Source organism: Perissodus microlepis, chromosome 10, assembly GCF_051167445.1.
Source record: "Perissodus microlepis isolate ML-2025 ecotype Zambia chromosome 10, ASM5116744v1, whole genome shotgun sequence".
Lineage (NCBI taxonomy): Eukaryota > Metazoa > Chordata > Actinopteri > Cichliformes > Cichlidae > Perissodus > Perissodus microlepis.
In genome coordinates, this window is record NC_140470.1 from 16,959,505 (window position 1) to 16,973,161 (window position 13,657).

General features: G+C 39.5%; 1 protein-coding gene across 1 annotated transcript in view; it reads left to right on the forward strand.

The window, feature by feature from the left end:
• The window catches only part of trpc4a (transient receptor potential cation channel, subfamily C, member 4a), a 28,945-nt gene extending 21,526 nt beyond the window's left edge, over positions 1–7,419 (forward strand). The window contains exons 7-15 of the mRNA XM_084942507.1: positions 383–728; positions 2,023–2,162; positions 2,259–2,459; positions 2,574–2,695; positions 3,029–3,224; positions 3,321–3,512; positions 4,706–4,747; positions 5,167–5,256; positions 5,821–7,419. Coding sequence (XP_084798633.1) covers positions 383–728; positions 2,023–2,162; positions 2,259–2,459; positions 2,574–2,695; positions 3,029–3,224; positions 3,321–3,512; positions 4,706–4,747; positions 5,167–5,256; positions 5,821–6,501 — 2,010 coding nt within the window. The 3' untranslated portion in view covers positions 6,502–7,419. The remainder of the gene's footprint in view (positions 1–382; positions 729–2,022; positions 2,163–2,258; positions 2,460–2,573; positions 2,696–3,028; positions 3,225–3,320; positions 3,513–4,705; positions 4,748–5,166; positions 5,257–5,820) is intronic.
• Positions 7,420–13,657: the final 6,238 nt, after the last annotated feature.

Here is a 13,657-nt window from a genome sequence, read left to right on the forward strand (position 1 = left end):
CGCTGGCCCACCTGCCTGCTTAAAGCCACATTTGTTTCTGTAAGACAGCCAATATGTTTTTCAATCTAAAATACTCATGTGTGTACATGATAACCCTTCAATTTTCTACACCACCAACACATCCTACTCAGTCTTTTGTATTCCGTTAACTGAAGCTTGCTGCAGGTACTAATTCCAGGATACTGACACAAGGGCATGATGGTCGGTGTAAAACCTTTAAATAGTCTTAGGCTGAGGATGAGTTTCCCAAGCAGGCCTATATGCCTGCTATACACAGCTAATGTAATAAAAATTATTTTGAGCCATTTGAAAACAAAAAAATCAAACAGCATAGATGAAACAGTTGAACCTCTCCCCCTCCCTTCTTATATCCCCCTTTAAGTTTGTAGCTCAGCCCAACTGTCAGCAGCTTTTGGCATCACGCTGGTATGATGAGTTCCCTGGCTGGAGGCGGCGTCACTGGGCGGGAAAGTTTGTCACCTGTGTCTTCATAGGTCTCCTCTACCCAGTGTTTGCTCTCTGCTACCTCATCGCTCCCAAGAGTCGCTATGGCCTCTTCATCCGCAAGCCCTTCATCAAGTTCATCTGCCACACGGCGTCCTACCTGACCTTTCTGTTCCTGCTGCTCCTCGCCTCCCAGCACATTGTTATCACGGAGCAGGACAGGCAGGACAGGCAGGGCCCTCCACCGACCGCTGTGGAGTGGATGATCCTGCCCTGGGTGCTGGGTGAGTCGAGTGGTTTTGTACGCTGCATTAGGATGATTATACTGTTTGATAGTGTACTGATGGTGAATGTACTGGTGAATTGCTGAAGGTAAAAAAGTAGAGAGCTTATTTGTGGTCAGTTAATGTCACTAAATCTTTAAATATTGGGTTTAAATTACTCTTGCTATGACAACCATACACCTCAGCTGATGTTTCTATGGAAAAGTCAAATCCAAACTTTCCAAACTTCCAAACTTTACAATTGTTAATGGGAACAAGTGATTTTTCTTTAGTTGCTGATCGACTCCAAATACTACACAAAGTAGAACTGGATCAAAGTGCTGAATGAACATTAAGCCTATAAAAAGTGTTATCTTTTCATCCTGCCTCGGGCATCCCAGTAGATTTTGAGCTCAGTGACTAAGTGCTTCTTGTTGACATGCTTTTCTGCCCTCCATAATTTTTACTATTTACTTTTTAGCCATGCTACCAACATGACTTTAGGCATTGACTTTAGTCCTTCCATCACCTTTGGTCCAAAATAATCTCTTCAACAACAGCCAACAAATCCAATGGGGGTTGTATCGGAAAGGGTGTCCAGCATAAAAAAATCTGCCAAGTCAAACATGCAGAGATGCCCACTGTGGCGACCGCTTCTGAATAAGGAAGTAGCTGAAAGTAGCTTTTTGATCAACTGTTTGTAGTTCAGGCATAATGTATTATTATTCCTGATTTTTTTTTTCTTTTCCTGCACTGCCATGAGGTTAACTTACTTTTCTTTAGTTTTGAGTTAAATACCATGTGTCCATTGACAGGGAGATTTTTAATCTCAGTGGGACTTCCATCCTCTATTTATGCAGAAAAAATAATGACAGTTGCATCCATTGAAATATCATGAGACTGAGGGTGTCCATCAAGTAGAATTGTGAAAATGCTTTTTTGATTTTTTGCCTAAGCTGTTCAGTACTTTGGTTTATAATCAAATACAAAATTGAATGGCATTTACCGCAGCCTTAGCTCTCTTTCATCATGTGTTCGTGCCAGCCTGTAAAATGTCAACATGGGAAAATTATAAACTGTGATAATGAAATTTGGTAGGCATGTTTGTTTGCTAATGTACAGTAGCTCACATCTCCTCAAAGGGCATGTCAATAAAATAGCCAACCTGAGTCAGGGGTGCTACAGTAGCTGCAGACTGAGGGGAAAATAAGGAGTATTTTTATCTTTACAGTCCTCAATGTTTTAAAATAATATGCAATCATATAAAATGCTAATACTGGACACGTGCTCTGTTTTTCTATAATCTAATTTCTAGGATTCATCTGGGCAGAGATCAAGCAAATGTGGGATGGTGGTTTTCAAGACTATGTTCATGACTGGTGGAACCTGATGGACTTTGTCATGAACTCTCTGTACTTGGCCACTATCTCCCTGAAGATTGTAGCCTACACTAAGGTAACCACTAGTGTTGACAATAGACTAAACAGGCTGTGACCTTTCTGTATGCTCAAGTTATCTTTTCTTTTTTTTTCTTTTTTTTTGCTCATCCAGTACAGCGGAAGTAAACCCAGAAACCAGTGGGAAATGTGGCACCCGACACTAGTTGCTGAAGCAGTGTTTGCCATTGCAAACATTTTCAGTTCCCTGCGCCTCATTTCACTGTTCACGGCCAACTCTCACCTGGGGCCACTGCAGATTTCTCTGGGGCGAATGTTGCTCGACATCCTGAAGTTCCTCTTCATCTACTGCCTGGTAAATGTTTGCGCACGAGCAGAACAAAGACAAGAAGTGGAACAGTAAATTATATGTGACAGAAGAAGTGAATGAAGTTACATAATTTCGCCCACACGCTGCATTTCTTTTCAGGTTCTGCTCGCCTTTGCTAATGGCCTGAACCAGCTGTACTTTTACTATGACACTAAGGCTTCAGATGAGAAAGGAAAGTGTAAGGGCATCCGATGTGTGCATCAGAATAACGCTTTCTCTACGTGAGTTTGCATGAATCCTGTCTTGCTTGCTCGAGTAGTGTGAATGTGTGATCTTGTGCGAGAGAGAGAGTGTCAAAGAATCAGAGAGCTGTGCGTTTGTGTATATCGCTGTTACTTGTTACAAAATGTGGGAACTCAGTCAAATTTTCAGTTGCTAAGAAAAGCTGGTGTATTAGCAGAATCTCATTAACACTAAGTGAAGAGGTTCCTTCAGTTTTTTTTAAACCATCTTGCAACTGATTACATTTTCAACTAGCAAGGACACATTTTATTTACTGCATGTATCTGTACTGTTTAGCAAATTTGGCTTACATCGCATACGTTGTCTTGCAGATTATTTGAGACCCTGCAGTCTCTTTTCTGGTCTATCTTTGGTTTGATCAGCCTGTATGTGACCAATGTGGATGCTGACCACCAGTTCACTGAATTTGTCGGTGCCAACATGTTCGGGGCCTACAACATCATTTCATTGGTGGTGCTCCTCAACATGCTCATAGCCATGATGAACAACTCCTACCAGCACATTGCTGTGAGCACTAATCAAAAACACTGCAAACAGTCATGTAAGTGTAACAGTTCAACCAAGACATTCATTCTTATCAAATATACCTCAATCTGATTTCAGGACCATGCAGACATTGAGTGGAAATTTGCAAGGACAAAACTGTGGATGAGTTATTTTGAAGAAGGGGGTACTCTGCCAGCTCCTTTCAACATCATCCCCAGCCCCAAATCATTCTGGTACCTCATGTGCTGGATCAAGAAGCAGGTGTGGAGGACAAGCTCCAAGCGCCCTGACACCATTGGTACCCTTGGGGTAAGGCTGGTGTCAAATGTGTTTGTATGGTTTTCACATACAGAGAGAGAGAAGGGGGGGTTGGTTGGTTTGAAAAATGAACTTGAGGAATAATAAGCTGAAAGATTTTATTGCTGTTATCTTTTTAACTTTTAACTGAGAAATTCAGTTATATTAATTCATAGTTTGTAAATAAGTTGTGGTTAGAGGTTTATGACTTTACGAAGGCCATTCAAAGTTTTATCAACTCCAAAACCAGTTGATGTGTGTTTGGGATCATTGTCTGGTTGGAAGACCCAATTGTACAAGTTTCAACATTCTAGTTGCTGATTTTACGTGAAATTGTAAAATTTGGAGGTTCTCCACCTTCATTGTTCCACCCACTTACTGGTAACCTACAATGACCAGTACCACTAGTAGCAAAAAAGAACCAGAGCATGATGCTGTCACCACACTTTTTGCCTGGTACAGTGTTCTTAGGTTTGAAAGCCTCACTTTTACTCCTCCAGACATACTTGTACCTCTTGTCACTGTGACCTATTTGGTCACAGTGACAAGTTCAATGTTTGTTGCACCTGACCATAAAACTTTGGTTTATCCGTGTGAGCAGCTGCAAATTTCTGGCAAAGGTGAAAGTCTTAGTTTTGGAGCAGGGACATCTTTCTTGGACCCTCTCAGTCCATGGATGTAAAATATGCTTTACTGTGGAGAGTAACTTGTACTTATATACAAACAAAGTTGTTTGAACTCATAATGTTGAAGTCTGGAGTTGTATAGGAATGGCTTCCAGAGTGCTTCCTGATATGACTAGGCATTTTGTTGGAGTAATAGCGGTGATTGAGAGCTGAATTTCCATGACTTGAGCTGAATTTTATTTTACAAAATAATCAGGCAACTTTACTTATAAGAGAGAGTCATGATTTGCTGCTCTGTTTTGTCTTGTATGACACTAAACGAAATAACCCAGTGAAATAAGTGTTAGTTTCTGTAGAAAGTAGAATTTTCACTTTATTGCAGCCTAATTTTAGAGGGAAACTTTTTCGTGTTTGATGGCGCAGCACTCAGGAGACACACATATCGAGCCTCACAGATAGCAGAGTTTACAGAAAAGTGTGATACTGTGAAGAAAAACAAAATATGTTTTAGGTTGTTTTTTTTTTAACTCATCTCCCACTCTTTCTCTAACCAACCTCTGGCATCTGATGTCTGTGTAGAGGCGAGCCGCAGAGAACCTGAGGATAAACCATCAGTACCAGGTAAGTGCAGTCTCTTTGAAAGCAAGCTGAAAATAATTACAGTCTCTCACCACTGTCTGTGTAAGTGTGTGCGGCAGACACAAATTGGCCTCTTTAGGTTTCCAACTCTCAGTTTTCATCTGCTCATTTTCTTAATTACTTTTACAAAAGGGGGGGGGAGGGGAGGTGGAGGTCAAAGGGTGAGAGGTGGATACACACAGGGCAGGTTCAACGCAGGGCTGACACCCTGAAGCGGACGTTCCATAAAAAGCTTTTATGATGTTTCACAAAATCAGCCAAACAACTGAACTCAGTAGGATTTAAATCACTTTTCATTGTAGAAGAGCACATTTGTCTGTTTCCTGTCTCATTCATTTGAAGTTTGTATTGAATAAAGTTTCAGATCTTTTGTGTTCAAGATTTTTTTTTAATTGTTGTAGGAGGTACTGAGGAACCTGGTGAAACGTTATGTGGCTGCCATGATTCGAGATGCCAAGACAGAGGAAGGCTTGACTGAAGACAACTTCAAGGTAGTCTTCTTGAATGAATATGAAATGATTATGTTTGAGAGTTATTTATCATCATGTTTGCATATTTTTCTTTTGCATTTTGGTTATATTTAATCTTTTTTTTCGTTAATGTAATGCGTTGACTGTTAATGCAAATGCTTTAAGGACATGGTTGGAAGTCATCAGACAAACTAATAACAGTCATCTTCTGACAAGATAATGATGATAAGACAATATATATGTGGATGTATGAGGAGATGGTTTAAGTGCTGACTAATCCAGATTTTCATCATAGTTCAAAGGTATTTGAAAGGCATTGTGACTGTTTTTCCTAGTTTAACAGACATAACCATGATCATACAAAGACAAATAATACATCAATTAATAGTCTAGACTACAGACATTTAGAGACATAGTGTTGCTTTGTCTCATAACTGTTTTTGAGTCAAAGCTAGCTAGTCAGCTAGCTAGCTAGTCAGCTAGCTAGCTTTGTAGCTAAATCAATACAGCTCAGTGTTTTGCTGATACCAACAGTGGGAGCTAGTAGTTATAAATTTCACAGCCAAGCTGCTCTTTGTTTTTTAGGAGCTGAAACAAGATATCTCCAGTTTCCGTTATGAGGTGATGGGAATGATGAAGACAGGAAAGTCAGCTTTAAATGTGGCAAAGGCCAGTGGCAGCTCAGTGGAATCCAGCCTTGCATACCCTAATTCCTCACTCAAGGTCTCTGCTTGCCCACAGAGCACCCAGATGAAAAGCAAATTTAATCGATTCAAAATCGCTACATCCATCCTCAAGCTGGGCAGTTCAACAGCTGCACCCAGGCCACCTGAAGCTTCCAATGGTCTACCTAATGGATTAATGTCCCTGGTCTCTGATGAGAGCTCTGGTGAAATGTCAAGCCAGAGGAGAAGCAACCCCAAAGATGTATCTGACTTTGGTTTGTTTCAGAAACACCAAAGGGGCAACAAAGAAGCCTCATCAAGCGCAGCAGAAAGCTCGAGGGAGATGTACTCTTTGTCAGAAGAAGCAGGGGAGTCTGGGGACTCAGACTTAGAGGAACATATCGCTGGAGAAAAGAGTGAGAGGAAACTCCTGGAAACAAAAAAGAAGGAAGAAGTCGAGGAAATTAAGGAGGAGTCGAACAGCAAAAAATACTTGGACCAGTGTGAAGAAAGAGAAACCGAGGAAAGAGACAAGGATTTAACCTGTACTGACTCAGTAGCTGATGAATGTATGTCTGGCTCATACAAAGACGATGCCTAAGATGTGATGCGATGTGATCAGAACTACAGGCCCAGTAATGCTGGATTGAAGACAGAGAGACTGACAATCAACGTGAGCCTCGAGTGAGAATTGTGAACATGAGTCGAACTTTTCCAGTTATTACTAAACTTATGATCAGCTTTGATCTTTGGAGACTCAGGGAGCCTTTGGTTTAACTGTTTTAAACGCTGTTATAGTAGCAGTGGAAATGCAGCAACATTGTTCGAAGCTCCGTGTAAGCATTACGAGGAATCACATTTAAGGATTACTATATTTCGTTTTTTGACCCTAGAGGTGATTGGACAATAATGATTTCCTGAAAGAAAAAAGCTTTTTCTCCCAGCTGATATGTGCATTTCAGTTCAAATTGTCCTGTTGGTTACCATATAACCGTCTCTCTCTACCTCTTTTTTTCCCCTCTACCCATAAACATTTAACTCTCCCCATCAGTATCTTATTAGAGCAATAGATGTGTTCTGTTTTAGACGTGACTTTCTGCCTTACTCTGTCTGTTTCTGCACTTTACACACTTTAAAATGGCATACAGTTTTTTCAAAGATCGCTCAAACTCTGATCATTGCAACAGCAATTCTGTCAAAGATTTCTATGCAAGAACTGTGGATCATGATTCTCATCACACAGATGAGGCCGACTGTAAATTCAGCGCTGACAGTTCATCCCAAGTATTCTCTGTAAAGTAGGGCGTGGCCAAACTATCTGAGATATACATTATGAACACAGCCGATAAATTATTTAAAGCAACGTATTATTCAAGTTTTGTCACTCAAGAATAAACTCATTATTTTGAACAGATCTGCTGTTTTTAACTGTTAGTTTAAGATGTCATGTTAGTTCGAATGAATGGCATTATAGAAACTGAAACATAAATCAAGAATAAATATAGAAATACACTCTTAATTTCCTGTCTCCTCTTTTGTTCATTGCAAATCCCAGACAGGCATGAACACATAACTGATACTCTCAAAAGTTAACTGTATATCTTCATAGTAGATTATGAGGTTATGCTGAAACAAATGCATATGTATAAAAATAATGAAATGGTTGATAGTGTTATGCAAACTGATATTTTTTTAATTGGGTCACACAATACCTTTCTATTTAAAGGAGTCAGCCAAGCATCACCAAATGGTCTATTTTACTCTTGAGGCTCATAACAGAGCGGCTTGATTACTTACTAGAGATGTGGAATTATAGTACTCTGTAAAATCATTTCTCTATGCTTTCGAGGAGCCTGACTTTCTGGTATATTTTAGTGATTTGGAACAGTGGTTCTCCAGGTTTTCTTGAGGTCTTTTAAAGTTTGTCTTTGTTTCTTTTGTTTAATGACTGCTTTTTCACTAGTTTTCAGGCCTTGTGCTTGATTATTTTCAGAAGAATGTCTTTTCTTCGTTAAGCCGCTTTACCCTGAGCTTTCAGTGTTCAATCAAGCTTAAAAAATGCACCAACCTCAAGGCATGAATCAGTGTTGTGCCTACAGATAACAAACATTGTAGCTGAGAACCAATTTTGTGTCGTGTCTTTAGGCTTTGTTACTTTGTTACTAGCAGCCTGGCTTTTTGTTTGTTTTATTTATTTATTTATTTATTTTTAAACACATAATTTTTGTCATTTTTTGTGGATTTTCTGTATTTTTGACAAATGGCAAAGATAATATAGTTTGGCAGCCATGAAGTAGTATTTTTGTGACTTTCAAAGAGCTATTAGCCAAAAAATGGGCATATCATGTATCTCCTTACTATCTACATTCAGATGAACACTATCTGAAAATCAGTTCCTTAAATGGATGTGGGCCTTCAGCTCACCATATACTGTTTGCAGAGTAGAGGTGGGTTTCAAGTAGTGCTTTGCCATATCATACCATCAGTGATAATACTAGTATACAGGGAGTGCAGAATTATTAGGCAAATGAGTATTTTGTCCACATCATCCTCTTCATGCATGTTGTCTTACTCCAAGCTGTATAGGCTCGAAAGCCTACTACCAATTAAGCATATTAGGTGATGTACATCTCTGTAATGAGAAGGGGTGTGGTCTAATGACATCAACACCGTATATCAGGTGTGCATAATTATTAGGCAACGTCCTTTCCTTTGGCAAAATGGGTCAAAAGAAGGACTTGACAGGCTCAGAAAAGTCAAAAATAGTGAGATATCTTGCAGAGGGATGCAGCAGTCTCAAAATTGCAAAGCTTCTGAAGCGTGATCATCGAACAATCAAGCGTTTCATTCAAAATAGTCAACAGGGTCGCAAGAAGCGTGTGGAAAAACCAAGGCGCAAAATAACTGCCCATGAACTGAGAAAAGTCAAGCGTGCAGCTGCCAAGATGCCACTTGCCACCAGTTTGGCCATATTTCAGAGCTGCAACATCACTGGAGTGCCCAAAAGCACAAGGTGTGCAATACTCAGAGACATGGCCAAGGTAAGAAAAGCTGAAAGACGACCACCACTGAACAAGACACACAAGCTGAAACGTCAAGACTGGGCCAAGAAATATCTCAAGACTGATTTTTCTAAGGTTTTATGGACTGATGAAATGAGAGTGAGTCTTGATGGGCCAGATGGATGGGCCCGTGGCTGGATTGGTAAAGGGCAGAGAGCTCCAGTCCAACTCAGACGCCAGCAAGGTGGAGGTGGAGTACTGGTTTGGGCTGGTATCATCAAAGATGAGCTTGTGGGGCCTTTTCGGGTTGAGGATGGAGTCAAGCTCAACTCCCAGTCCTACTGCCAGTTTCTGGAAGACACTTTCTTCAAGCAGTGGTACAGGAAGAAGTCTGCATCCTTCAAGAAAAACATGATTTTCATGCAGGACAATGTTCCATCACACGCGTCCAAGTACTCCACAGCGTGGCTGGCAAGAAAGGGTATAAAAGAAGAAAAACTAATGACATGGCCTCCTTGTTCACCTGATCTGAACCCCATTGAGAACCTGTGGTCCATCATCAAATGTGAGATTTACAAGGAGGGAAAACAGTACACCTCTCTGAACAGTGTCTGGGAGGCTGTGATTGCTGCTGCACGCAATGTTGATGGTGAACAGATCAAAACACTGACAGAATCCATGGATGGCAGGCTTTTGAGTGTCCTTGCAAAGAAAGGTGGCTATATTGGTCGCTGATTTGTTTTTGTTTTGTCTTTGAATGTCAGAAATGTATATTTGTGAATGTGGAGATGTTATATTGGTTTCACTGGTAAAAATAAATAATTGAAATGGGTATATATTTGTTTTTTGTTAAGTTGCCTAATAATTATGCACAGTAATAGTCACCTGCACACACGGATATCCCCCTAAAATAGCTAAAACTAAAAACAAACTAAAAACTACTTCCAAAAACATTCAGCTTTGATATTAATGAGTTTTTTGGGTTCATTGAGAACATGGTTGTTGTTCAATAATAAAATTATTCCTCAAAAATACAACTTGCCTAATAATTCTGCACTCCCTGTAAATTCATATAAAACTATTGTGATATCACTGGTATTAGCAATACCATGCCTTTTCTCTGTAAGGGTGAGCACATTGATCCAAATATCCTTAGTATCAATACCAATGCTGGTATTTGTATCGGATCAGTACTAGCATGATAGGATTGATATGTTGTTTCTATCCTCTAAGTTCAGTATCTAATCCACTCTGTTAAATTGATTGCATGTTTTTTTTGTAAATGAAAAAATATACTTCAAACGTATGCTACTTTTTGTGTTGGCTGTCACGTCTGTGTTATAGCCTATAGCACATTTGAACTACAGAAGAGGAACCTTAAGAGAATAATAATAATAATAATGGATTGGATTTATGTAGCGCTTTACAATGCCGTTATTCATTCACTCTCACATTCACACACTGGTGGAGGCAAGCTACGATTGTAGCCACAGCTGCCCTGGGGCTGACTGACAGAAGCGAGGCTGCCATATCGCACCATCGGCCCCTCTGCCAGTAGGGTAAAGTGTCTTGCCCAAGGACACAACGACCAGGACAGAGAGCCCGGGGATCAAACCGGCAACCTTCCGGCTACAGATGCGCTTCCCAACCCCCTGAGCCACAGTCGCCCCGTAGGGGCGCTTTAGAGACACACACATTTACGTTACAGGTCTTCAAAAAAACCCAACAACCTAGTTTCAAAATACATGAAAAGCTCTAAAGAGGGTGATTTGCTGTGTAAACTCATTATTTTGGAAAACAAAAATCACAGTGATTTAAAGGCCATTAAAATGTCTTCAGAAATTCCAAATTTGTGATGATTCATCTCAGAAGAACAAAGAAGTTGAAAGTATTGATATCAGTACTACTGGGCCTCTTTTTATTTGGTTGTGATATCAATATCAAATTTGAAGTGGTTCCCTGGCACACACAAAAACAAGACAACTTTAGGTATTGTTAAACTAAAGTGCTAAACTGTTAAGTTATAGTCTTACTTAAAGTTTCCAGGTGAAACACTACCTAAGATGTTTTTGTGCTTATATCCGCTGAAATAATTTTCAAAGCTGGTAGCTCCTCGGCAGTACATTGCTAGCTAAGCCTGTAGTAGTAGTAGTAGTTATTCTTAATGTGATTAAGTTTATTAAGTTTATCACCCTGTCAACAGCGTGAACAGACCAAACACTACTGCTGTATTGTCATATACTGGTGGTTAAAACACGTGACTTCCTGGAACAGATGTCACATAAGGTGAGCTAAAGTACTGTACAGAACTCCTTTCATGTTTTTTTCTTTTTGCCTCAGCAACAGTTGTCGTGAAATGTCATTTCCATTAGTTCACAATCAGTTTCCCAAAACCACACACTGCAAGGGCTAATTTGGCAACATTTTTGCACCACTTTGACATCTATTCTGCTCCTAAGAACATCATGGGTGTGAACATGTATTACAGTGATTATACACTTGTACAAAAAAGTGGAGAAATGGGGTTTAAGCACTGTAATTAATAGAAAACCTGTGCTCTAGACAATCTACCAGTAACTATAGTATGCACTGTCTGCATCATAAAAACACAGCTCAAAACTTTTACAATTTCTGTAAAACTATAAAATTATTTAAAATTTCATCAGCTGCCGCATATGTTTCCCCACAGACTGGATATTTTTTGTTTTCTCTGAACTTTCTGTTGCTTTTTCTATTTGTGCTGCTTGGCCTCTAATTTCTAATTTCAGTGAACAAGTGACCGAGCAAGTGAAAAGGAAATGAAATATTCAGCAGCTGATGAAATTCTGCTCCATGTGGGATCAAAAGGCTGTACTGAAATGCTCCTGGGCTTATGATAGATCTTCCAACTTGATTGAACCAGGCTGTCACAGACACAGAAACACATGAATAGATATCTCCTAACACTGCATATTTAAATGACTCACAATTACGCGTTTTAGCTGCTGAAGTCTTATACAGTAGCATACTCGTGGTTAAGAGCACTGATGTGACTTTTAAATATGACTTAAATAACCTGAAATGTCTTTTACATTTAAAATTGAGTGTGATTTGTTTTCTCAAGGAAATAATTGATAAAGAATTAATAAATAGTAACATTTTGACCATTTTATTTAATTATAAGAAAAAACTATTTATATAATAGGAGCAATTTACCTAACCCACAAAAAAAAAAACATATGTTCAAGGATCTAGCAACCTAAGGACCAAACTGCAAAGCTTACTAGTGGTTATAAATGTTCACACACTCAGGGTTCTGTTAGATTTATTAGATTAAAGGCTGTGCTGGCTCCTTGTAAATTGTGGCCTGCTCTGCAACACTCAAAGTCTAACATTTACTACCTAGTCAAAACTTACTAATAAAAATGTATGACGTTGTGAAAGGTTTTATGTAAGTCCCTGTCCTTACATATGACTGTACTGACAAATAATTCCCAGTAGGGGGAGACGTCATACATAGCACAAATTTCCTGCTGTGATTCCTGAAGAAGGTAGAGTGACAAATCCAAGCGCTATACTTACTGTATAAAGAACTGCTATAGATACACATGAGCTCCATTTATGGATTTTAGAGGATAACCTGTTAATATTAAAATACAGTTACAATTACAGCGAAATTTCAGAAACAGCTGACTCAAAGACAGAAAGATGTTTCCAGAGTCAGGATACTCTTGGAGACTGTTCATCTGTCATTCGTGGAAAGACAGAGGTTGTGTGAGTTCATAAGAGCGAGTACATATTTGCAGTTTCAGAGCAAAGCTGTCTTAACCTTTGTTTTTAAAACATAGTTCTCATCCCAAGCCCTAACCCCCTAACCCCTAACCTTAACCCTCTCTCTTACTTTACTATATTTACTGTAAAAGAATAAAACACGCACTCTTGGCGTATCTGTTTTCAAACAACAGCAATGAAAGAAATGGCTCTTGGTCCAATAAATCAGCCTTGTCTGAGTTGTCTCGACCTGCATGTGTAAAGTGTGAAGCACACCTGTCGAAAAGTCAAGACTGTACATGAGGATGTCCGGAAAGCCTGTATTCATGATTAATTTATTCTTTGAAGCTGTATCAGATCTGGCTTCAATGTGGGAGACAGAGACAGCTGAAGGGAAAAAGTTGAGCTGATAACGATGAACATGACAGCAGGGAGGATGATGGGAGAAGAGGAGCGCAAAAGGGAGTTCACGGGAGGTTGATGGAAAAGATGAATCAATATGTTAAAAGTTAAAGGGGAGAATGGTGGGGTCCCAGGGGAGGTGTGATAAAAATACAGTCAGGTTTCCTTCAAGCGTGTCAAGTAAAATACCAAACTGTGCAGATTCACCACAGTAGGTCTTCATGCATGATTTACACCGCTATTTTATAGCATTTTATATCAATTTTATTTACATTTTGTTGTCAGAAGTCTCATGAAGAGAGATCAGAGGTATGCTTAGAGCCCGTGTTTAGGTGTTATTGTCAAACTAGTGTTTTGATCTGTATCTTAAAATCTGCTTTTCTTTATGCATCTTCATTGGCATCTTTTTTGATTGCAGTGCAAATTCTGTGGGTGTTAGCCTCAGAAAAAACTAATCCTCTAATATTTTACATACAATGATCAAATCATCACTGGTTTGCATACTTTAAACACAATTCACAGTTTGGAGACAGGCGGGCACTGCAGCTTGTACAGCAACGTAAAGTTTGAAGTACAGGGTTCCCTCGGTGCTCTGGGATGTGA